General features: G+C 43.2%; 1 protein-coding gene across 5 annotated transcripts in view; it reads left to right on the top strand.

Moving 5' to 3' along the window:
• Positions 1–25,000, top strand: part of UBE2G2 (ubiquitin conjugating enzyme E2 G2) — a 78,092-nt gene that overhangs the window by 44,395 nt on the left and 8,697 nt on the right. For 4 of the 5 annotated variants that reach the window (XM_085870954.1, XM_085870955.1, XM_085870956.1 and 1 more), the window contains one exon: positions 5,421–5,561. In XM_085870954.1, coding sequence (XP_085727080.1) covers positions 5,421–5,561 — 141 coding nt within the window. Of the gene's footprint in view, positions 1–5,420; positions 5,575–25,000 lie in introns of all 5 variants that reach the window. The other variant, XM_085870957.1, reaches the window with a different exon arrangement.

Below are 25,000 nucleotides of genomic sequence, written 5' to 3'. Positions count from 1 at the left end.
ACACACAGACACACACACACAGACAGACACACACAGACAGACACACACAGACAGACACACACAGACAGACACACACAGACAGACACACACAGACACACACAGACAGACACACACAGACAGACACACACAGACAGACACACACAGACAGACACACACAGACAGACACACACAGACAGACACACACAGACAGACACACACAGACAGACACACACAGACAGACACACACAGACACACACAGACACACACACAGAGACACACACAGTAACACACAGACACACACACACACACACAGACACACACACACAGACACGCACACACAGACACACACACACAGACACACACACACAGACACACACACACACAGACACACACACACAGACACACACACACAGACGCACACACACACACAGACACACACACACAGACACACACACACACAGACACACACACACAGAGACACACACACACAGACACACACACACAGACACAGACACAGACACACACACACACAGACACACAGACAGACACACACACACAGACACACACACAGACACACACACACAGACACAGACACACAGACACACACACACAGACACACACACACAGACACACACAGACACACACAGACACTATATATATATTTGTTTAGATTGAAGGACATATTCCAAGTGTTTGACCAGCTTGTGATTTTTGTCAAGATCTGAAGAGAAGAAAGAGGCTGCAGCCTGCCTGTCTGAAGGATGAAGGATGTCACGGCAGAGGGTGGAGTCAACAGCAAACAGATAGAGTATTTTTCCAGAGATCATTGATAAAGATCAGAGTGAGGAATAGGACTTGGCCCAGACCACTCCCTTGAGGCACTCCAGTCTTGACAGGAAGAGCAGATGAAAGGATTCTGATGTTGGCTACGACAGTCAAGGTCAGTCAGTCAGCCATGTGTGGAGTTTGCCTTTGATACCAGAGGCAGAGTTTGGAGAGCAAGGCAGGATATCAGACTGTACCAAGATCATGAGATATGTTGAGAGAGATTGCCCTGATATGATGTCTCACATTGAGTGCCTCTATTCATTGTTGGGTGAGTCAAAGCATTGGAGATTTGAGATGAGGCTGTTTGAGAAAAGGAAGGATTTCATATCAACTGCAGTGATGGATTCCATGACCTTGCTGATGATTGGAAGTAAGCTGATAGGTCTGTAGTTAAGGTGATCAGTTTTTGCACCTTTTTTATGTAATGCCGTGATGTTGGCCAATTTCCAAGCAGATGGAAGAGCAAAGACCGAGTGCAAATGAAATGGTGAAAAGGGCAGAGAGAGGATTTGTAAGAGCAACAGAGCAGGTTTTTCACATACGTGAGTTGGTGCCATCCGGTCTAGTTGCAGAGTTAAGTGTTGAAAGACGCTTCTCCACCTTCTCAGGTGCAAAAAACAGTTTAGGAGCAGTTGGGTACAACCGGCAAGGGTGGGGACGGAGTGAGGGGTTGGGGACACACAATTTGGAAGCAAACACAGAATTGAGGCATTCAGCCTTCTTGTGAGTTGAGTCAGCTGTGGTGCCATTTCAAGTGGGGGAATGGGAGCATAAACCAGAGACAGACTTGACAAGGCATCACCAGGCTTTGGAGGAAGGAAACTAGCTTGAAGGAGACGTTGATTCTTGAGGCTGGACAGATGTTGTTTTCTGACTCTCCTGAGAGCGGACACACACTTGTTGCAGAGTTTTTGGAATGCACTGAGATTGCCTTCAGTCAGATTTGCCTTCCAGGAAAAGAAGGCAAGTTGTTTCAAAGCAGCTGCCTCACCATAGAATTCAGTATACAATGGGTGGGAAGAAGGGTTGGATAACTGAAAGTGAGATGGGATGAATCGGTGCATGAGAGAGCAGGTTTCTGTGGAGAATTCTCAGGCTGAGTTTTACATCAGGGGCAGTAGATATGGGAAACCAGTCCTGACGAGACGGTTACTTGCAGTCCCTGCAGGCGAGGTCAGGTATAGGTACATGCACCAGAGCAGCGCGTTGCTGCATCCACTCTGCCGGTACTCCAGGAGCCTCCATCTGGCCATCCCCCAGGCAGATGCCTGGCCCATCCTATCTCCTTGAGATTCCGATCAACCTGCTGCAACCACGAGGAACATGGTCAGCCCATTGGCCTCCAACACTCATAAGGCTCCCTCGCTGAGAGAATCTGGTATACAGGATCAGCATCAGGAAAAACAACCCACATGACTATAGAGCTGCAGCTGATGCTCACGGACGATGCAGGTAGCAAATCTCATCTGAATCTCTCTCTCTCTCTCTCTCTCTCTCTCTCTCTCTCTCTCTCTCTCTCTCTCTCTCTCTCTCTCTCTCTCTCTCTCTCTCTCTCTCTCTCTCTCTCTCTCTCTCTCTCTCTCTCTCTCTCTCTCTCTCTCTCTCTCTCTCTCTCTCTCTCTCTCTCTATCTCTCTCTCTCTCTCTCTCTCTCTCTCTCTCTCTCTCTCTCTCTCTCTCTCTCTCTCTCTCTCTCTCTCTCTCTCTCTCTCTCTCTCTCTCTCTCTCTCTCTCTCTCTCTCTCTCTCTCTCTCTCTCTCTCTGTCTCTCTGTCTCTCTGTCTCTGTCTCTGTCTCTGTCTCTGTCTGTCTGTGTGTTCGTTGGACACAAAGTCTGAGCAGCAATAGCCAAGGATTCTCCGAGGAGATCTGGTACCGAAGGAGTTAAGGCTGTCTTAGATCCCTGGTCAGAGTCCAAGTCCCACATCCAAAGAGCGAGACTGGAAGCACCAAGGACTAAAAGACTCGGACTTTCGTCATCCTGCATAGGTCTCGACAGCACCACTCCCCATGATCCAGTGAATCCATGACTCCCCAGGCCTGAGCCAGACGTCTATTGACCTCTGGCTCACAATATGCGGAGACATGAATAACACTGCCAAGGAAAGTGAATCTCTCCATGACCTCAACATCTTCACTACAAAGAGGTATAGACAAGATAGCAGCATCCAAGATGTCATTGAAAGCCTGGATCTTTGTTTTGGCCCAGGAAACCCATAATCCCAGCAACTCTGACTCCTCATTCAGTGCCTCAAGGGTCTCCAAAAGGATCTCCAGCGTCTCCACAAAGATGACTGAATCATCTGCGAAATCAATCTCAGAGACCTTGACATTCCCAAACGATGCACCGCAACTTGATCTCCCCGACATCCTCCCCATAATCCAGTCCATACAAGCACTGAAAAGTGTGGAGGGCCAATACATGCCCATAACGAACTCCAATAACAACTGGAGATAAGCCAGAGATGGAACCATCACACCTCACAGCACTCTCAGTACAGTCCCTGCCAATCTGCCTAAGTGAGCTGCCAGACTCGCTGGCACTGAGGAAGCTCTCTGAGAATAGCCAGAGAGGTGTTGATGCTCACAAGATCAGATGAACCAATTTGAGCAAAAGATGAGCAGGGGACATTTGTTGGGAAGTTTGTCACCACCAATTCCAGAAGGGAGGATTTGCCATTGGGAGAAATCCAGGTGGGAAAGTTCACAGATTCCATCAGTCCCATGGAGTGAAAGATTTATATATGTGAATGATTTTATCATCGCCGTCCATGAACAAAAATTCTTCAACTTTGAAAATACCATTCACCATTGTCTGTTGCTTCTTCCAAAAAAATAAATAAATAAAAAGGACCAAAGGTGCGTGACACTCAGAGACCACCAGGCATTGATTTTGCTGAGTCTCTTTGATGTTGCCAGAATTCCTGAGGTCTTTCTGTCCCATAAATGTGGGACATTGTGGTGATTGACATCACCACTGATGTAAAGTTTCCTCATCGGAATATTTCAAGAAACCAAGGGGGAATTGTGGATTTAAAAACATCTTCACCACCAAAATTGATAAATTATGCTTTTGTATACCATTTAGTTTGTTTCTATCATGTGCACATCAAAAGTTATAAAAGATACAAGTTGCACAAGGACTTTGTACATACAGGGTGTCCATTCACATTCTCATCATCACCCCACCCAGCTTCCACTTTAAATACCACTTCTCCCATTCTCATTTAATCTTCCCCTTCTCATTCACATTGGGCATGTCATACAAACACACAAGTAGTCATGTACACATTGCATAATCAAGGTCATTAGCATATGAATAGGTGCATTATACCATCTGGTCATGCACTGCCCAACATCCAGATCCAGATCCAGTCTGCTTTCTCTTCTAACGTGGTAGTTATGTGTATGGTGATGTCGCTTTTGTCTACAGACGGCAATGCAATCCTAAACTGAGGGCAGGCTTAGGCTATGGTAAACACGAAACTACCTGTAAATTACTCCCTTGTGAATGGAAGTACCATTGTTTTTCTTCCTCAGATTTGTGCATCCAAAACGAGCGCATCTCAGGAATCTTGAGTTTGGTTTAATCTGCGGCACATCATGGGACTAACGTAATTACATTTTATACCTAGTTCTATGCCTGGACAGAAACTGCACTCTGCCAACATGTACTACATGGCTCGCTTGTTATTATTATTATTTTTTTTTTTTGCCCAGAATTAAAATGGCGGGTGGGCCTTCTAATTCGGACACAATTTCAGCAAAGTACACCCACTAGTGTTAGTACAGTATGTAATGGAGCTTTGTGCATAAGACTCATTGCTATCGTATTGACATCCTCGCCAGGCATTCGTGATACAGCATTTAGCATTATTGTTGCATTTCATATGTGAAACTTCGGTTTGGTAAGTATGCATCATAGGTGTTTTACGTGCGAGGAAAAATGAACGACAGTAAATAAAGTTGGTGAGTAGGGATGGTCACAACAAATTATCATGTGAAACCATCCCTCCATCTTTCTTTGAATAATGGTTGTTCCCTGTCAATCCCTACATCCATTTGCAATGATTGTGCATGTTGATTGCTTCCTTGTATGAATTTGACCAGTGAGGTATGTTCAACTGTTTAAAAAATTCAAAGAAAGATTATTGGGATGGTTTCACATAATCTCTTGTTTACATACTTTTGGCATTCCATCTCCACATCCTTTTATATAAAAAAAATTATTATATTAAAAAAAAATTCATTTTTTAAATTAAAAAATTTTTTTATTATATATATATATTTTTTTAATTACTTGTTTGTCTCATAACGGTTTTCAAGTAAGTTGAGGTGGATCCATATTGGAGGTATGTGCAGATATGTTTGTGTCCAAGTGAAGAGGACTTGGCCCAAGGAATGTACTTTTTAACAACAGAAAAATGAGATGACTCACCTCTGACCCATTTTTTTATTTATTTAGTTTTTTTTGCTGGGCTCTTTTCAATTGACCTTATGTTTGGTTCTCAGACAGGAATTGCACACACTGTGCAACCACAGGCCTGGCCTATTAAAGGAAACAAAAATGAGTGTTAAGTGTATGAAATATCTATGAATGTTTTTTGTCTTGCAGTTTACCCAGACGGAAGAGTATGCATCTCGATCCTGCATGCCCCTGGAGATGACCCCATGGGATACGAGAGCAGTGCTGAACGCTGGAGCCCCGTGCAGAGTGTGGAGAAGATCTTGCTCTCAGTCGTCAGCATGCTGGCCGGTGCTCGATTTATGCACGTCATGAAAAAAAAATGACTTTGAAAGCCGTTGAAACAAATTTTTAACTAGAACGGCACTTGGCAGAGCGCATACCTCATCCAGGCTGAACAGTTTACGTTCTGTAACCCACTGATAGGCTGGATCTGCATCCATACCTTTCCCAAAATGTAATCGGCTTGTTCTTGTCACCTAACCAACTCATCCCTAAGTTTCGTCCAATTCCATCCATAACTGTTTGAAACATAATTATATATATATCCTGGTGTTGGCGTAGTGGTTAGGGTAGCGGCTTGGGATGCAAAAGGTCCTAAGTTCAAACCCCGTTGGCTGCTTGAATTAATACACACCAGGAGGTTGACTCAGCCTGTCATCCTTCCAAGGTCGGCGAAGTGAGTACCAGTGTACTGGGACCGGTGTATGCCCCGGTTAGAATAGGTGTACCTTATCCCTGTGTCGTGAGAGGCGACCAGGGTTGCATCAGGAAGGGCATCCGGCGTAAAAACTAAGCCAAATCACTATGCGGATCATACGGATGATCCGCTGTGGCGACCCCGAACGGGAGCAGCCGAGAGAAGAAGAAGAAGATATATTGTTGCGGGCCGGGGGTCGGGTGAGAAGACCACTAGGTGGGGGAAGCAATGTCGGTTCCCACCAGACTCCCCGGAATTGTAGGCCATCGCACACTGATAATTCCGTGACACGGCGGGTCGCTTAACCTACCGTGAATGCCAATAACTCAACCGCGTGACCTAGGGTCCTCCCGTCTATGGGTTAATCGGGTTACGTAATTAATCATGTGGTTTAATTACCGGGGAACACGCCCTCGGTACGCCTTGTCTGAACCGGATCACTTTACCGGATCGGATGCAGCCGAGCGACACTGCCAAGGACGTACCGGCTAAAAGGAGCGGATCATTAGGAATAAAGTCCCGCCTAAAGTAGGATTCGGAGCATGCTGGATCAATGGAAAAAATGACAAAAACGAGCAGGGAACATTCCTAATAATGATTTATTTACAGTGGGCGAGGAAAGGTATGTGGTACGATAATATTTATTGGGGTGTGTTGTACAGAGATGGGGAAAGAGGTGTGGTGCAATTTAAAAAAGAGGACACAGTGCAGACTTAACGCAAAATTAATAATAATGATAACGATTTTCTGCAGTCTGTCTTAAGCAGACAGGCACCAGAACACACACACACACACACACACACACACACACACACACACACACACACACACACACACACACACACACACACACACACACACACACACACACACACACACACACACACACACACACACACACACACACACCTTTGAACCAGGAAGGGAAAGGAGTTGCGGCTTTGTTCTCTGTTCCTTCGTGCTTAATAGCACAACGCACCACCAATACGTTTCCCGGGAGGGGGGGGATGCTCTGTGGTGCGGTACCTGACAGTGGGCGCGTTGTCTCTGGCTTCAGCCGCACGTGTGGAGACTGTTCGTGAAGGAGGAGCTTGAGTGCGAGGGTGGAGTGGTAGACGGGACCAGGTAGGTGGGTGGGGTCGATGTCGTGTGGGCAGAGACGAGGAGGCGGAGTCAGTGCAGCAGGAGGCGGGTCGTGGCGGTGTCGACAAAGATGAGGGCGAGGCGAGAGTCTGAGAGAGGCGGAGAAAGAGCAAGAGGCAAGAGAGACTGCTCCGACCTTTATAGGACTCGCAGCTCAAGGGGGAGGGGGGGCACCCCAAATCGAAACGTCGTCACCTGAATCAGGTGCTCCGATTGGCCCCAACCCCTCACGTCTCCCGCCAACTTTGGCCAGAAACCGCATCACTTCGTTTCCGGCAAAGCCATCCCAAACAGTGAACATATTTCGCTTCGACCCCACGACATGACACTAATCGCCCACACCAAAATTGGCACGTGAATCGTCCTGAAAAAACCCCCGGGCCGCGACCGGTCGAGGATCCCGCATGCGCACTCGACCAGCGTCGATCAACGCGCTCGCTCTGCGCGCACCAACGTGGCCCACACTGTACATTCCCCGGCTTGATCGCAGCTTCGCTGGCCGAAGAGATGAGAAGACGCCCACCATCCGCGGAGAACCCGCTGCTGCCAGCGAGGGTTCGGCCATTACGCACGTGGCCAGCGCTCGTGTTCACACGACTCCGCTAGCGTGTGCGTGGGGTGAACACCAATATGTGTTGGATATTGAGGCTGAAAAGGAACAAGCCGCTTCTACTCCGCACACTTGTATCCCGCCCAACATGGCGTGGCATCGTCTTTATTGGCCTCCGTACGCGTTTCGTGCAGCGTGGGCGTCGTGCTGGCTGTGTTTCCTGTGTTGTGAAAAACACCATTCGTGCAGCCTCTTAAGTATTCATTCGCATGCCTTTTTAATGCAACTGGCAATCTTCCCCAAACCATGGGAAGCTAGAGTCGACAACCCCGCACTGCCAAGCGCACATGACTCGCCGCACAAGCCGGATTTAGGGCTTGCCCAGGAACGAGGATCTCTGTGCAGCAGTTTCCTCACCGCAGCACCACACGTGCTGGCCTACATGAGGCCCCACCTGACAGCAAAGGCGCACGTGGGCTGATTTACCTCAGGAATAATTAATCAGATGAAAAGAAGTGGGGACGAAATGAAGAAGAAAATTATTTAAGCAACCCTAGCTATTAGATCATCGCAATGCACTCCCTTATTGTCCCACTAAACAAAAGGAAAGGGACTATCTACATTCTACACGTATAATAATGGAATAACTGTCTTGGGAAACCTATCTGTTGTATGCATGCGGTTCCGAGAACCACAACAAATATATACAGTCATGTGCTACTTAACGACAGTGATACGTTTTGAGAAATGCATCGTTAAGCGATGTCGGCATTGTGCGAACATCATGGAGTGTACTTGCACAAACCTAGATGATATGGCCTACTACACATCTAGGCTATATGGTATAGCCTATTGCTCCAAGGCTACAAACCTGCACAGCATGTTACTGTACTGAATAATGTATGCAATTGTAACACACATCCAAGATAGACGGAAGACTCATTCGTTTTACCTTTGTGCTGTTCATGACTGCCATGTGTGTTGTTAGCGGCTGCTTACAATCTCCTCGCATCGATTAAATTATAGAAAGGTGAATAAAAGCGTTTGGATTTTATAAATCATCATTGCATCAATGTTATAATTTACAAATGAAGAATCAAGTACCTGTCAGTTGTGTGATATATTTTCAGAACAGTGCGAATGTTTTAACAACATAAAAAGCTTTACTAAAAACTAATTTTGACTGTAACAACAATGATTTATTCACGGAATTATTTCATGCAAAGGTAATTTACTTGCTAGAAAGTAAACGTGCAAAATAGGGTGAAAATAGGGGTGTTTCAGGATGTTAGGTCAACAGTGGGTCAGTTTGAACGCTGAATTTCTTGAATCCCGATTTAGCGCGACCCTGCTTTTTTCACGATGATATTTTATGGACCTCAACGATCGCGTTATAACGGGGCCACACTGTAGTGTTTGGCCATTTATTATCATTTTAATGACCATTTATTATCATTATGAAGTATTATGTGCTATACTGTACTTTCATACGACTGGCAGCGCTATGACTGCTACGACATCACGAGGCGATAGGAATTTTTCAGCTTCATTATAATCTGATGGGACCACCGTCGTATATGCGGTCCGTCGTTGACCGAAACATCGTAATGCGGCGCATAACGATATATGTATGTATATATATATATATATATATATATATATATATATATATATATATATATATATATATATATATATATATATATATATATATATATATATATATATATATATATATATATATATATATATATATATATATATATATATATATATATATATATATATATATATATATATATATATATATATATATATATACATATATATATATATATACACAGTCGAGTAGGCGTAAGTCGTCAACATCGGGACCGAGAAAAAAGTGACGACTTGCGCGTATGCGAACATTCATGATGACTGTGGGGTGAAGAATGAAGTCGCGCGTGGCCTGGACACGTATGTGTGAGAGCCGGCTATTGTACCAAAAGGAAAACACAATCCTCGGGGCATAGGTGGGGTTTCATTGGTGAGTTGGAAAGTGATCAAGCAAAGATGGAATTCATGAATCAGTTTATCAAAAGTAAAGATAATGAACAACTGTAAGACAACGCATATACCATCGGTGATGGTATGGTGACAAATTACATGACACACAGTCATCGTGGTGATGATTACCCCTGAATGCCTATGTGTAAGTGAGTGCGGTAATGTACAAAACAAGCCAATATAAAACCATGATCAGACTTCAACACGAAGCTCGATCGATCCTTTACTTCTTCGCGAAGTAATCCGTTATGTTTGACTGCCTCAAACTCTTGGGCATCTGGTGCATGAGAAAGGACTCAAACCGGTCATTGTATTCCATGATGTTGTCTGGGCAATCCTCCACCGAAAGACGGTATCGGCCGAAACCGAATATTTGGCTGAGCCGACATTTGTCGAAACCAGATGATGAGCGCGTCATCGACATCTTCAAAGGACACACATTTCACACGTTTCACACTTACCACCGGCCTCGCAATCTTCTCCACTTGTCCAAATATCTTGCCCTTATTCTTCAAGATATCGTTCAATGTCTTCCGTTTGATGTCCAACTTCTCAGCTATGGCTGTTTTCTTCATCAGTGGGTCTGCCTAGCAAAACTGGATAATGTCGTATTTTTCTTGGTAGGTTTTAGTTGTAAGCTTACACTTAGTCGCCATTGTCCTGCCTGCAATATATATATATATATATATATATATATATATATATATATATATATATATATATATATGTATATATATATATATATATATATATATGTATATGTACAAGGGTGTCGATCCAAGCCAAAATGTGGGGGAGGGGGGGGGGTGGACAGGTAACTGGACCCTTCTCCCAAGGTGTGCCCAGGCAATAGATCACCACGACAACTGCTCCCCACGAATCGATTAGGTGACATGAACAATGGACTGCAACGTTTTTTTTTTTCAGTTCCAGATACGGTATATTAATACATGTACATATACTGTACTGTATTTATCCAAATAGAGTGTGACGGTTCGGAACATTCGAAACGAACGTAGGCCTATTTGCCAATTCGTGGGGATCCATGGCTGCCAACTGATCACTGTGGACGTAGCAAACGATGAGATGGTTCAGTCTCTGTTGACTCATCGTACTTCTCAGCCAGGTTTTCAGACGCCTGAGTGCGCTGAAGGAGCGCTCAGCCGAGCAGGAGCTTGCTGGGGAGATCATGAGAAATCGAAGCTGCGGGAGCAATTGGTGCACCTCCGGTACCATATTTTGGAAGATGGCTTGGTAATCCTGAATACAGGAACCAGTGTACTGCTTCTTGAAGAAGAGCAATTCTTCTTTCAGACTCTGACAATTCTGGATAAATAGTAACGGTGTCAGGGTCATACTCTCCAGAGTAACATCTTTGCGAGGCCATCGTACCATTGCAAGTCTGTCGAGGTGAAGTATGTAGTCATGTTCAACGTAGCTGAATTGAGCGTCACGAAGTATTCTGCTTTATATGCGTCTTCAGCCGTCAAACTCGTGGGGTGGCACCTCAGTATCCAGTCTACGAGGAGCTCTCCTCTTCCTCGGAGGAGCGAAAGGGTCAATGCCATGTTCTTGCATCTGTTTCTCCACATGGACGAATGTGTCATGGAAGGCCTCATTGCTGCGAAGGTGCTGTATCTCCTGTTTCACACTCTCGCCCAATTGTAGCATACCCGCTACAGTCTGCGCTGGTGCTTGCAGGGCTCTGTTAAACCCTTCCATGTACTGTAAGAGCGGTCACGATGCATGCAGACCGAGCAAAACCTTCCGAGTTGCAAGGTTTCCTCGAATACCGCTTGCGCGACAGCCAGTGTTCGAGCCGAACTCCGTGGAGGCTTTCTCGAGTGCATCCAAAATGTAGTATGTGTATATATATATATGTATATATATATATGTATATATATATATATATATATATGTATATATATATATATATATATATGTATATATATATATATATATATATGTATATATATATATATATTATAATACCAAGCTTGCACACTAAAAACTCGGCTCGCCATCACACGATCCCTATGAAATTGCTGTGGTACTTTGCGGACATGCTGACAATGCTTGGGAAGTATTGGCGTTCCATAGTACCACTTGCAATTTGCACAATGCGTATTTTTTCATTCCCCGTGTACGGTCTGGCGTCTGCTACCAGCTATGTTGTAGTGCTATCCTGTGCATGTGCACGGGTATCGCTAGTGTGTGTGTGTATATATATATATATGTATATATGTATATATATATATATATATATATATATATATATATATATATATATATATATATATATATATATATATATATATATATATATATATATATATATATATATATATATATATATATATATATATATATATATATATATATATATATATATATCTATATATATATATATATATATATATATATATATATATATATATATATATATATATATATATATATATTCTCTTCTTCTTTCGGCTGCTCCTTTTAGGGGTCGCCACAGCGGATCATCCGCATGATCCGCATCGTGATTTGGCACAGGTTTTACACCGGATGCCCTTCCTGACGCAACCCTGGTCGCCTCTTACGACACAGGGATTTTATATATATATATATATATATATATATATATATATATATATATATATATATATGTAAATTTGTATATATATATATATATATATATATACACACATATATGTATACACATATATGTATATACATATATGTATGTATATACATATATGTATGTATATATATATGTATGTATATATATATATATATATATATATATATATATATATACATATATGTAAACAGATGTTTGGGACTACAGAACTTTAATATGGATGCAAATAAACACGACATAATAGTGACCGAAGCTTTTCGTGCTGCACTCCTCAGGGTAAAAATATCGCAGCAAGTGAAGAAGGAAGTGAAGGCGTGTGCTTTTTCGCAGGTCTCAATTAGGTAGAAGCTGATTGGTTCAGCCATAACGACGTCACGGTTAATCCGAACGCTCATTGGTCGGCTCATCATCTTCACCTCGAGCTCCCATTGGCTGGAGCAGAGTTCGTCGATGATTGACGTTTGCCACCACATCCTTGAGAGAGGGGGGAGGGGTTTCCCCTAAGATCCATTCGCCATTTGTTACCGTATTTCCCTTGATCTTTCCATGCTGAAAGACACAGAGATCGTACAAATTCCTTTTGACGACATAGTATTGGATCGGTGGTAAGGATGAAGGTTGCTTCCAACATACGTAAACGAAACGAGCTCCGACCTCAGCTCAATATCCTGAACATATCTGCATTGAACTGGTCTGCGCAGATATGGTGCTGTGGACGATATTTGCAAGAGCTGGGCCTAATGGAGAACCCATGGCCACACCGTCCCTTTGAACATACATTATGTTGTTAAAACTGAATTCCACCTCCCTTGTTGCTGTGTTTATTAATTCAACGAGGACGTGTTCTGAGATCATCGGTTGTTTCAGATCGGTGTGATACAGCAAACGTGCGCATATCTCAATCGTCTCCGTCAATCGGACGTTCGTGAACAAGCTTTTAATATCAAAGGATGCCATCCATGATGTTTTGCCCACTTGTCGGTGTTTTAGCTCTTATTGATTCTGCAAATGTGAAGGAATCTTTAACCATGAAATGAGAAAGTGAATCCAATACTGGTTGCAGTACCTCTCCCAACCACTTGGCAAGTTCATGTTGTGCCGATCGCACCACGGACAGTCTGGGTCTTTGAGGGATATTCTTCTCGTGAATCTTTGGCAGGTCGTACATTCTTGGACGTTGGGCTCTAACAGGTTTAATTCTGTCGTACACTTCCTTTGATAGTTCTCCACGTTTGAGAATCTGTAACAGTTGTTTGACGATCTTACCTTCCACCTGAGGCGTGCGATCATGTTCCGTTACACCGCCCAGATGTTAAAATTTGGTTTCGTCTTTCAGGACGTCCATCTTGTCGATGTAATCAATCTTATTCATGATTATCACTCCGGTGCCTTTCTCTGGTTTGCAGATGTGAATGGCAGCATTCCTCCTCAATCCTTGCATTGCCAAGAGAATATCCCGATGCATGTGAAAATCCGCGACGTCATTCGGGATTCCACAGTACGCTTGCGCGAGGTCCGATAGTCTTGCCCTCATCGCTTGGTCTGCTTCGTTTGATACAGCCTGATGTGTTAACAATTGAACATACAGGAGTTAAAACTCGGCAAAAATGTCTTCCGTCTTGATATTCTGGTTGGGAATGCCAAAGTTAAAACCGTGTGCCAATGCGAACCTTTCCATGTCAGACAGCTTGTAGTCCGATTTATTAAGTACATGCTGGGATGAGTCTTTGATCAGGGAACCGAATCGTTTCACCTTCAACCAGTCGCTTGTGCGATCGCATTTCTTCTGCGCCGCCATCTCTGCACGTTGGTCAATCGCTGCAATGTATCTACATAACCGGATTGTGTCACACAGTGACATTAAACCACATGCTTCGTTCCAGGCATTGCGTCGGATGTGACGTAGCACGGACCGTGTGCGATTCAAGCGACCGATCTCCTTTGATATTATCATCATGGCATCCTTTGATATAAACATGGCATCCTTTGATATTAAAAACTTGTTCATGAATGTCCCATTGACTGAGGCGATTGAGATATGCGCATGTTTGCTGTATCACACCGATCTGGAACAACCGATGATCTCGGAACACATCTATATATCAATGTGTGTGTATGTATGTATGTATATATATATATATATATATATATATGTATATGTATATATATGTATATATATGTATATATATATATATGTATGTATATATATATATATGTATGTATATATATATGTATATATATATATATATATATATATATATATATATATATGTATGTATATATATATGTGTATATATATATATATATATATATATATATATATATATATATATATACACACACACACATCACACATGAATTTATGTGGTTGGGTCACAACCAACCAATAGATCGAATAAAGTCTGAGGAAACTCTACTCCCCATTGTTTTTTTAAAACAAACGGGAGAGTCCTCAGACGACGTTTTGCTTGCGGTTCGCAAGCCTTCTCAAGCCAAGAGGCACAACTCACCACATGTGGCCATTTATAGTGAATCACTTCCGGTCACGTGTAAGCATGCGCACATCTTTTTGGTTATCAGAATGAGGTAATGTTACTCATCATTGGATTACCACTGATTTCTGGTCATTAATTTTTAATTTTTTTTAAATCAGGTAATGTAATTATGCATATGCACAGCTAACTGTGCATGCCCCAGTACCTACAGGTTGTTAAAAGACCGTCGTGTGTGTGTGTGTGTGTGTGTGTGTGTGTGTGTGTGTGTGTGTGTGTGTGTGTGTGTGTGTGTGTGTGTGTGTGTGTGTGTGTGTGTGTGTGTGTGTGTGTGTGTGTGTGAGAGATATGGCGTGTTAGTTGTGTGTGAGTGTGTGAGTGTGAGAGATATGGCGTGTTAGTTGTGTGTGTGTGTGTGTGAGTGTGAGAGATATGGCGTGTTAGTTGTGTGTGTGTGTGAGTGTGAGAGATATGGCGTGTTAGTTGTGTGTGTGTGTGAGTGTGAGAGATATGGCGTGTTAGTTGTGCGTTGCATGATTTCTTTTGTGGCGGTGTATGTGTACCAAAGCTATTGTTGAACCTTCATGAATCCTTGCTCTTGCACCAGCCTCTTATAGATGTTTTAACCAATGAGTTGTACTATATCGGGAGATCAATGGTTTCGTTTGTCGACCACCTTTCTGTTCTTTAACATGTCAGGCTTTGTGTATTAATCGCTGGTGTTTGCTGGGTGTGACATCCAGTACGCGGGTTCTTCCTATGTCCAGTTGATGTCCTATTTGTATGTGGTGCTGTACAATTGTGGACTGATCTGTTTTACCCAATCACACTGCCCTTTTGTGCTCATCCACCTGTGTATGAGGAGAAACCTCCTAATCAGCTGGGACTGGAACACTTGTCAGGAAAGAAGGGAAAATGGATGGATCAAAATACAGAAAAATCCTAGAGGAAGAAAACCATGCTGCCTTCTGCAAGAAACTGAAATTGGGGCAGTTCACCTTTCACCATGACAACGACTTGAAGCACACAGCCAACACTACACTGGAGTGGCTAAGGAGCTCAAATATAAATGTCCTTGAGTGGCCCAGTCAGAGCCCTGACTAAATCCAATCGAAAATCTGTGGCATGACTTGAAGATTGCTGTCCATCACCGCTCCCCACACAACTTGACTGAGCTTGAACAGTTTTATGCTGAAGAATGGCTAACTTTGCATACCTTGATTAGGCAATATTTAGAGACTTATCCATCCCAACACTCACAGCTGTAATTGCTGTCAAAGGTGCTTCCATCAAGTATTAACTCAGGGGGTGGACAGTTGAACAACAAAGATATTCTAGTTTTGTATTTTTAATTAATTTTCTGAAATTTGTAGAATTTGTTTTTCACTTGGAAGTTGTGGGCTCCAGTGTGTGGAACAGGAGGAAAGTCTGATTTAATGCAATTTAATTCCAGGCCAAAAGGCAACAAAAGGTGAAAATTTTGAAAGGGGGTGTCCACTTTCTATAGGCACTCTGTATGTATGTATGTATGTATGTATGTATATCCACAGAGACATGACAGACATAAATAGACACCTTAAATTTATTTATTTCATCTGTATAAAGCAAGTTTTACTCAGTAATCTGGACTAATATTCAACTATTTATTTACAGAAATGAGTTCCTGGGTCGTGTTCAGTGTGACCACTCCTTGGCTTTTTTCACAAGATCTTGGCTATTCGTTGTTCACCTTGGCGTCTTGGTTTTCTATAGGTTTTCTTGGCGTATAGGTTTTCTATAATCGCTTTTCCGAAACCTTGTGAATTCTTGGCTTTTTTCATTGGCTCACCTTGGCATTTATGAAAATGAGGAGTGGTCACACTGGTCTTGTATGACAATTGACTAAGCCAGGGAGCACACGACCTTTGCAATTTTCAAAGAGGACGAATTGTTGGCCAATCGGAAGGTGGAGTCAGCCAGCGTCAGATATCTCAGAACCTTGGCATTCCACTTTCTACGGTCAATCGGGTGATTGTGCAATTCACCAGCGAAGGCAAGGAATCCACAGCTTCCCGTTCTGGTCGATCTGGGCCCTCAGAAAGGTGGCCGAGCTGTCAAGCGGTCCATTGAGAACTCCCCCGTTGCAAGGTAGCAGATGTTGCAGAGGAGGTCCCGGTTGGCTCAAGAACTGCCGTGTGCAGTACCTTCATCAACTGGGCTACTATGGGAAAGCAGCTAGGAGAAAACCTTCTTCGACCATGCTGGTCGGAATGCTGGTCGGAGCAATCTGGAATGCTGGTCGGTCAGATCTTGTGGAGTGTGTTGGCAACATTAACTCTACAATATACATTTATATCTTTGAGGATGGCCGTCTCCCCTCTTCTCCGCTGGTCAGATGGTCAAAAACAAAACTGTTCATGGAAGATGGAGCTCCATGCCATACTGCAAAAAACGATCATAGAATGTCAGGACAGAAATGGGATCAAGTGACTTCCATGGTCAAGTCAGTCTCATGAGATGAATCTCATTGAACACCTCTGGCCATATTGGATCGAGCTGTGCGGAAAAATTCCAGGAAACCAACATCACAGTCAGAATTGCTAGACTTTTTGCGTAAAGCCTGGGCAGAAATCCCACAAGGGCAGAAATTGCTGTCCACTTCACTGTCACTGTCATTTGCAGCCTCCTCCTCCCAAATGATGTTGTCTTCTATGTTGTTGGAGATGCAGCATTTCAGAAATGCTCACTTGATGTCCGATGGTATCTCCTCCCACACCTTGACGATCCAGATGGTTGACCTTTCTCATCCTCCTGCTCTTGGTGTAGATCTTCTCCCCATTTATTGTCCAGCAATTGTAGCCCGTCCTTGAATGGCTTGTTGATGGACGGACACATTGAGGGGCTGCAGGAGCGATATCATCCCGCCTGGGATGATGAGATCGGTGTTGGTCCCAGACAGCAGCGCTTTTGGTGTCATCAGTCTTGTGACAAATGAACGAATCCATCCAGGCCTTGAACGCTTTGTCGTCCGGGGGCTGAGGGGGGTCCTGTGTGCAATCATATGTCCCCTAATTTTGACTCTTGATCCTTGTAGGGGACCCCTAGGAGATTGAAAAAAACTTGGGTAGACATTCCAGATGTGGGGCAGAAAGGTGTAATTCAAGATGGCCACCGCATCATTATAACCAGTATAACTCCATGTGAATTGTCCTAGAGTGATAAATTTCATGTCTTTACCCAGGTTTTTGGGGTCATGGAATCTATTAAAATCATTTGCAGGGTTAAAAAAGTACGGGATAATGGTGAAATCCAAAATGGCCGCCAATATGGCCGCCGTGCCCTTTCATATAGCCTGTCAAGGTTCAGAATTGAGCTAGAAGAATAAATTGTGTCCTGATATGGGTTTTTAGGGGTTAAGGATTTCACTCAGACCAATCAAGTTGCAGAAGCAACAATGGATAATTGTTAATTCCAGTATAGGGGCTCTAATTGACCAGCACACAGGTCCCCTACAAGGATCAAGAGTCGAAATTAGGGGACATATGATTGCACACAGGACCCCCCTCAGGACTATACGTAGAATAAATAAGAAACGTGTTTTATATTGAATGAGACTTTAGTAACATTTAAATTTATACTAATAAATCCTGAGCACCGTTATTTACCATGCACAATGCAGTACACATTATTCATGAATCCAAAATTGTTTAAATAACTCGATCAGTTTGGTATACAGTGGGCATCAAACCTCCGACTATTACGTTGCTTATAATTTGCACAAACCACACCTACTTAGTTGGAATAACCCCGTTAGGGTTTTTGCATTGGCTGCTCTGATTGTTTGCCTGGCATTTACAGAATATGCAGCATCGAACTTTTCTTTGTCTTCAAGGACAGAAGCTAGTGGCACATTTCACACAGTTACATTTTAAAGCTACTTCTTCAGGCAAATTACGATGGTATTTCATTGGTACGAGACATTCGTTTTCCATCATAAACCCATAGTCTTGTGGGTTTTGCGAAAAATACCCTAAACAGTTGACTTGCATATAGGTCATATAGAATGCCCTATGAATATGACCTTCGGTAGCATAGCTGGTTGGGGGAAGGTCAATAATTGTCATCGACTTTCTGTGATGGTACATGTTGTAACGTAAACAATCCATCGTTTCAATGCCATGATTTCCTCCTTTTAACACTTAGACCAGGTATTTCTTGGCATTGTGCATACAGTCCTGCACATTCGTCTGTGCCTTTCCAAAGTCCTTTAGGTACAGAACAGGTTCTGCCTTGATACCAGCAGCTTTCGTGCCAAATTTGCTAGTAATGTCACAGCCAGTTAGTGCATGCATCGCGGGAAGGACTTCACACATTGATCTTCCAACCTTGTCAGCTATTACATGGAGAGGGACAATTTGTCCCGTCTCCAACTCCCCCTCTCAGCCAAAGTTCACGGAGTCCATTTGCTGCGAAAATGTGATAGAAATACATTGCAACTATGAACACATCAGTATCGCTAGAGAGAATTACAATCCGTGTGCAATTACTTCTGATGGCATGAAGAGCATGTGGGATGATACGGATATCAGCCTCTTCATGGTCCGAGTCCAGTTCTGGGTGTTGGCTTACTATCCCGTTCCTGATTGACTGGGTTTGTGTTGAGGTTTCGTCTCCCACTATCCGACTCACTACAATGTGAACATCTACGGATCTGCAGTAAAGTGGCCAATCAGCCATACTTTCATGAGCTGTTCTAGTTTGGCTTTGTTCGCTGCAGATAACCAGAAACTATCCATATCTCTTGGTATCTTGATTTCTCATGTGATGTTACTGTACAAGACTGGGGTTTCTGAGTTCGTCTGAGTTCACTTTCTTTCACTGATCCTTCCATGTACGAATCGAAGATAAAGTCAATGCGGGAAGCATTTTTACAAAACCCAAGGATCATGCTCAGCAATTGCTTGCACAATTCTCTGAAGGTATTCATGGAGGAAGTTTTCAGCTTTCGCACATAAGCCATAACATCGACAATGTATCCGGTTGGCATATCCGTCCAATGCGTAGGAGCTATGTAGTCACCTGCTGTAATATTTGATTCAAGTTCTTTCACAAGCTCGTGTTTTGTCGGTTTTTTTCATGAGTCCATCGTCATCACAATATAAGTAACTAGTTTTGACCAGATCATAAGTGAAAACCTCTTGGGCATCAAACCCACGGACCCTGGCAATGTCCAGTTGCTTCTGCGCAACACCTAACTCCTTCTTGTCCTGAGTCCATCCTCATCACTAAATAAGTAACTACTTTTGACCAGATCATACGTGAAACCTCTTGGGCATCATACCCACGGACCCTGGCAATGTCCAGTTGCTTCTGCGCAACACCTAACTCCTTCTTGTCCTGCTTCTGTTTCCTTTTTGGGGCTGATGCTTTCTTTCCCTCGGCACTTGCGAATGTCTTAACATTGTTCCTGTTGATTGTGTCACTCAGTCGTTTTGTCTTCTCCACTAGGCGCTCCTTTCTGAACGTGTTGTATAAATTCAGACCGGTTTCTTGAACAGACAATAGACTATCTTGAATCTCGTCTGGCATGATAGCTCTGGTGAGAAAGTTATTCAGTTTCAGTTCAGTTGTTTGCTTCACCTCGAATGGATTTTCATAGTTCAGGATGTACGCGATCATCTTGTCTACTTTGCATTCATTTTCTTGTGTTTGCCGACGACTGAATGAATGATTGACAGTAAGTTCTGTATTGTTCAACTGTACACCTGTGACTTCACGAAAGGTTTGATTTACCACCATCATTTCATGGTGAATGATGTTCCATCTTGTTACGAATTCTTTCCGTTTCGTATTGCCAATGATTCCCCCACTTGTCTTAGATGAGCGGTTGATTGGCTGTTCCAGACACATGTCTGCAGCAACAGCAGAGAATGGGATGGAAGAACGTTTCACTACAAAACACCCAGCCATGAAATTGTCATGGACAACTGGTGCGTTCTCTGGTAGTTTTTTTTCATGTCCTCCAGGTAGAGAGAACACCACAGCAGATAGTTGATCGAGTCAAAGACCATGAATCGGTAATATGGCAATTTGCGAAATATGGCAATACTGCTTCAACCGATTGCAGGTGCAGATGCCAGTCGCCTTCTCTGTCAGCCCTCACAAGGTCATGTGCCAACCGAACCATTTCAATAAACCTAACCCACTAGAAGAATGTTTTGCTTTCTGCCTTCCTTTCCCTTTTAAACTCCTCGAAATCCTCAAACAGGTCTCCCGATAGTCCAAGGAAAGAGTTAAGGAGTTCCTTACTTCTCGACTTGTTCTTTGCAGACACCTCTTGCTTCATTTCTCTAAGCAACTTGAGTGGCTCCACATATTTCTCTATGCCATGCTTCTCAAAGAATGCACTCCATTGGAGTCCCTCCATAGCCTCTGAAAGGAGAGTCATGCCTTCTGGAGATCGAACATAATGTGAACCTCCCAAGACAGCCTGGGTCGTATTTGGACCAAATATTTCATTTTCCATCCATATACTCTCAGCACCACTACCACGAAGATGCTTTCCTATGCAACCAAGGTAAATCTTAAGTAAATGAAACGCTCCTAGGCAAAGAGTCAAGTCCTTGAATTCTCCTTGGCGCCACAACATAATCTCTCGTGCAATTCTGTTGACACCTTCATCGCATGCTATAGCCAAGTGGTTCTGACTTAGCTGTCCCAAGACGTTCTGAAAATTTTTAAGAGCGGTATACACTGTGTTGTATTCTGTCACCAGGTCTGGTAGAATTGGCAATAAGCCTACGATCCTTTCAGGAAGTTTCTCATCAGTGACAACTGAGTTGAAGGCACTCCAGCATGGCATTTGTTGTTCATCTCAGTCCTGTTTGATTAAGCCTTCTTCTATATTTGACAAATTCATCCGGGCTAGTGACCAAGCAAGATCTTTTCCTTCCGTACTACATCCTTCACTTAATGTCGAGTTACTTACTAAATAGTCACTGGGTAAAGCCACCAGTATACTGCTTCTTGAAGAAGAGTGATTCTTCTTTCAGACTCTGACAATTCTGGATAAATGGTAACGGTGTCAGGGTCATACTCTCCAGAGTAACATCTTTGCGAGGCCACCGTACCATTGCAAGTCTGCCGAGGTGAAGTACGTAGTCATGTTCGACATAGATGAATCGAGCGCCGCGAAGTATTCTGCTCTATATGTGTCTTCAGCCGTCGAAAACTCTATATGTGACCTTGAGAAGGTACAGTGAACTATTCCAACTATTTTTCCAACTTTTATTCCAACCAAAAAAACGATTTTTAATCAGTTTTTATGATGCTCAATCCAAATCGCCCACCATCTCTCCCTTCTTTGTTGGTTTGAAGAAGTCCTTTAGCTCTTGACATTTTAGTGTCTTCTGAAATGACTTTGGACCATGAACTACACCAGTTTCTGAAATTCGTGGCTTCCTTTGAACACCATCTGATTTGTCCTGATATAAAACCGAAACAGTGTCATGAGTACCACCCAGACCCGATAGCGTCGCCTCCTCGTGATCAAAATTATCAAATGCGGCAGTGGTGAATTTCTCTGGATTAAGATGGCTTGGCAAAGGAACATCATCAGTTCCATTTGTGCAAACTAAGTCTGCCAAATCAGTCTGATACCGGAGAATTTCATCGTAACTCACTGATATTCCTAAATGGTTTAGAGAGGTGATAAGTGTTTTGCTCTTGCATGTTGCATGGATTCCTTCTGCGCACATCAGATGGAGTGGTGTCCTGTGTCTACCATTATGGACCATGAAGTACAGAACCTGGAAAACTGACTTTAGCTTCCTCAGTTTTGGTGAATGAGCACTGCCGTTACTACTAGTTTCTTCATCAGAGGTATCGTCATCATCGCTCAATGGAGAGTTGTTATTGCTACCCACGCTGCATTCAAGATCATTTCTATTATAATTTAGTAACTCATCTGGGATATTCATATTATCCCAGAAGTCCTGCAGATCAACAGAATCGCAAAACTTGTCTTGCAAATCAAAATTAAAGTCCAAAAGAGCATGCCTAATAGTTGATGTGCATTGAGTGATGGGATTGCTTGACCGAATTATGTCAGCCATGTCTGCAGGACTGGCGTTTAAAAAAACCATGGCACACTTATTTGCTTCTGTAGGCCTGGAAATGTTCAAGTCTTGGCCATAGTGACTTTCAAGAAAAAGTCGAATGTCTCTGTTCGAAAACGTTTCCTGGGAATCGCTGAATCCATTAACATTGTTACGGAGGTCGCTTAATGCGAAATCAATGTTCTCTAACAACCTTGCAAAACATTTATTTTTTGCTAAACTATTGGATGGTGCGTCACATTTACTTTTCACACGGTCGTACCTAATAAGATAATTTCGGATGCAGTTTTTGTGACAATATATCTGACCCAAAGACGGAGTGAACATCTTGCAGGTCACTTGTCCGATAATATACTTCATCTTGAAAGAATACCACAGCCTTTAGTAACTTTTCTGCGCGTACATCTTCACAAATCCTGAATTTCTGTCGGTCTCCTTTTATCTTTACATTGGCACACACCGTACATTTCCTTTCAGAAGCCGGTATATCAGTAGATGGAGGAGATTGTGGTGCAATTCTGGCTCGTGTTGCTCGGCTCACAGATGGGTTTGGGACCAGTTCAACTGCTTCCGGTTCTTCCGGCTCTTCTACCGCTTTGGCCGGCTCTTCTTCAAGTTTAATCAGTGTCTTTTTTGAGGGTGTACGATTTATAACATTTGTTGTTCACATGATAGACAAACTGTTCATTATCGACTTGCTCTAGCCTCCTTGCAACCAAGTCGTTACGTATTCTAGCAGCCTCAAGGACTTTCATCCAAGCCTCTGCGTTGCTGCATGTTGATTCTTTGGTGTCCATCTGACAAATAATACACTTCTTGATGTCGACATCAGCGAATTCTGAGCGGCGCCTCTTCAGTGGAATCCCTTCCATTTCATTCAATGCCTGAAAAAGAGAGGTAAATATTAGTTGATCTGTTACGAATGGAATGTGACTAGACACCAGTCAACTTCTCAGGCCCTCTATCTTATCCAGTTGCATCATTTTACGAATTGTTGGATCATCAATGAGAGCCCATGTACTGAAATTAACAATGATCCATTTTTTTGTGCAAATTTATTGGTTTAAGTGAAATGCTTGACCCCTAAAACCCATATTAGGACACACAATTTATTCCTCTAGCTCAATTCTGAACCATGACGCGCTAGATGAAAGGGCGTGGTGGCCATATTGGCGGCCATTTTGGATTTCACCGTTATCTTGTACTTTTTTTTAACCCTGCAAATGATTTTAATGGATTCCTTGACCCCAAAAACCTAGGTAAAGACACGAAATTTATCACTCTAGGACAATTCCACATGGAGTTATACTGGTTATAATGACGCGGCGGCCATCTTGAATTACAACTTTCTGCCCCACATCTGGAATGTCTACCCAAGTTTTTTTTCAATCTCCTAGGGGTCCCCTACAAGGATCAAGAGTCAAAATTTGGGGACATATGATTGCACACAGGACACCCCTCAGCCCCAGGACTATTGTGTCTTGTGACAAATGAACGCAACTAAAGCATGATCCGTCGTCGGGAGAGACCGCCATCTGACCTACTACTCCAGACAGTGCGCATCCACCCCTTTTTCTGCGCACGAACGACGATGCCGGCTGGAAACTTGTCTTTGGGCATTGTCTTCGTCTTCAACACGACAAACACGGGAAGCTTGCTGCAGTCTGCGGTGCAGGCGAGCATGACGGTGAATCGTTCCTTCTCGTGACCAGTAGGGCTGATTGTCACATTGCACGCAAGCTTATTTGAGTTGGGTGCTCCGTTGTTAGACTTGTAGCAGTCTTTTCCCTCCAGAGACCGGATAGCATCCTTTCGCTTGTCGAACGTAACTGGTGTGTCTTCCCTTTAACGGAGGCGGGACAAAAAGGGGTGGAGCTGAGAGTGAGTTATGATAAGTTCAGTGCATGGCTTAATGTGAAGGATGCTCTCACTGTTGTTTTTCTTGTTTGCTATATGTGGAGTGTTAATGAAGTTATTATGCAAGTGTCCTCGCCAAAGACTCGAGGTATTGTGAACAATTCTTTTGATGTGAGACCAGGTGTTCTTCTTTTGTGTTTAATGGCATTTTCAG

Source organism: Eptatretus burgeri, chromosome 2 (genome assembly GCF_056783735.1).
Source record: "Eptatretus burgeri isolate ZD-2024b chromosome 2, Ebu_testis_v1, whole genome shotgun sequence".
Classification (NCBI taxonomy): domain Eukaryota; kingdom Metazoa; phylum Chordata; class Myxini; order Myxiniformes; family Myxinidae; genus Eptatretus; species Eptatretus burgeri.
This window is presented reverse-complemented; position numbering and strand designations above follow the sequence as displayed.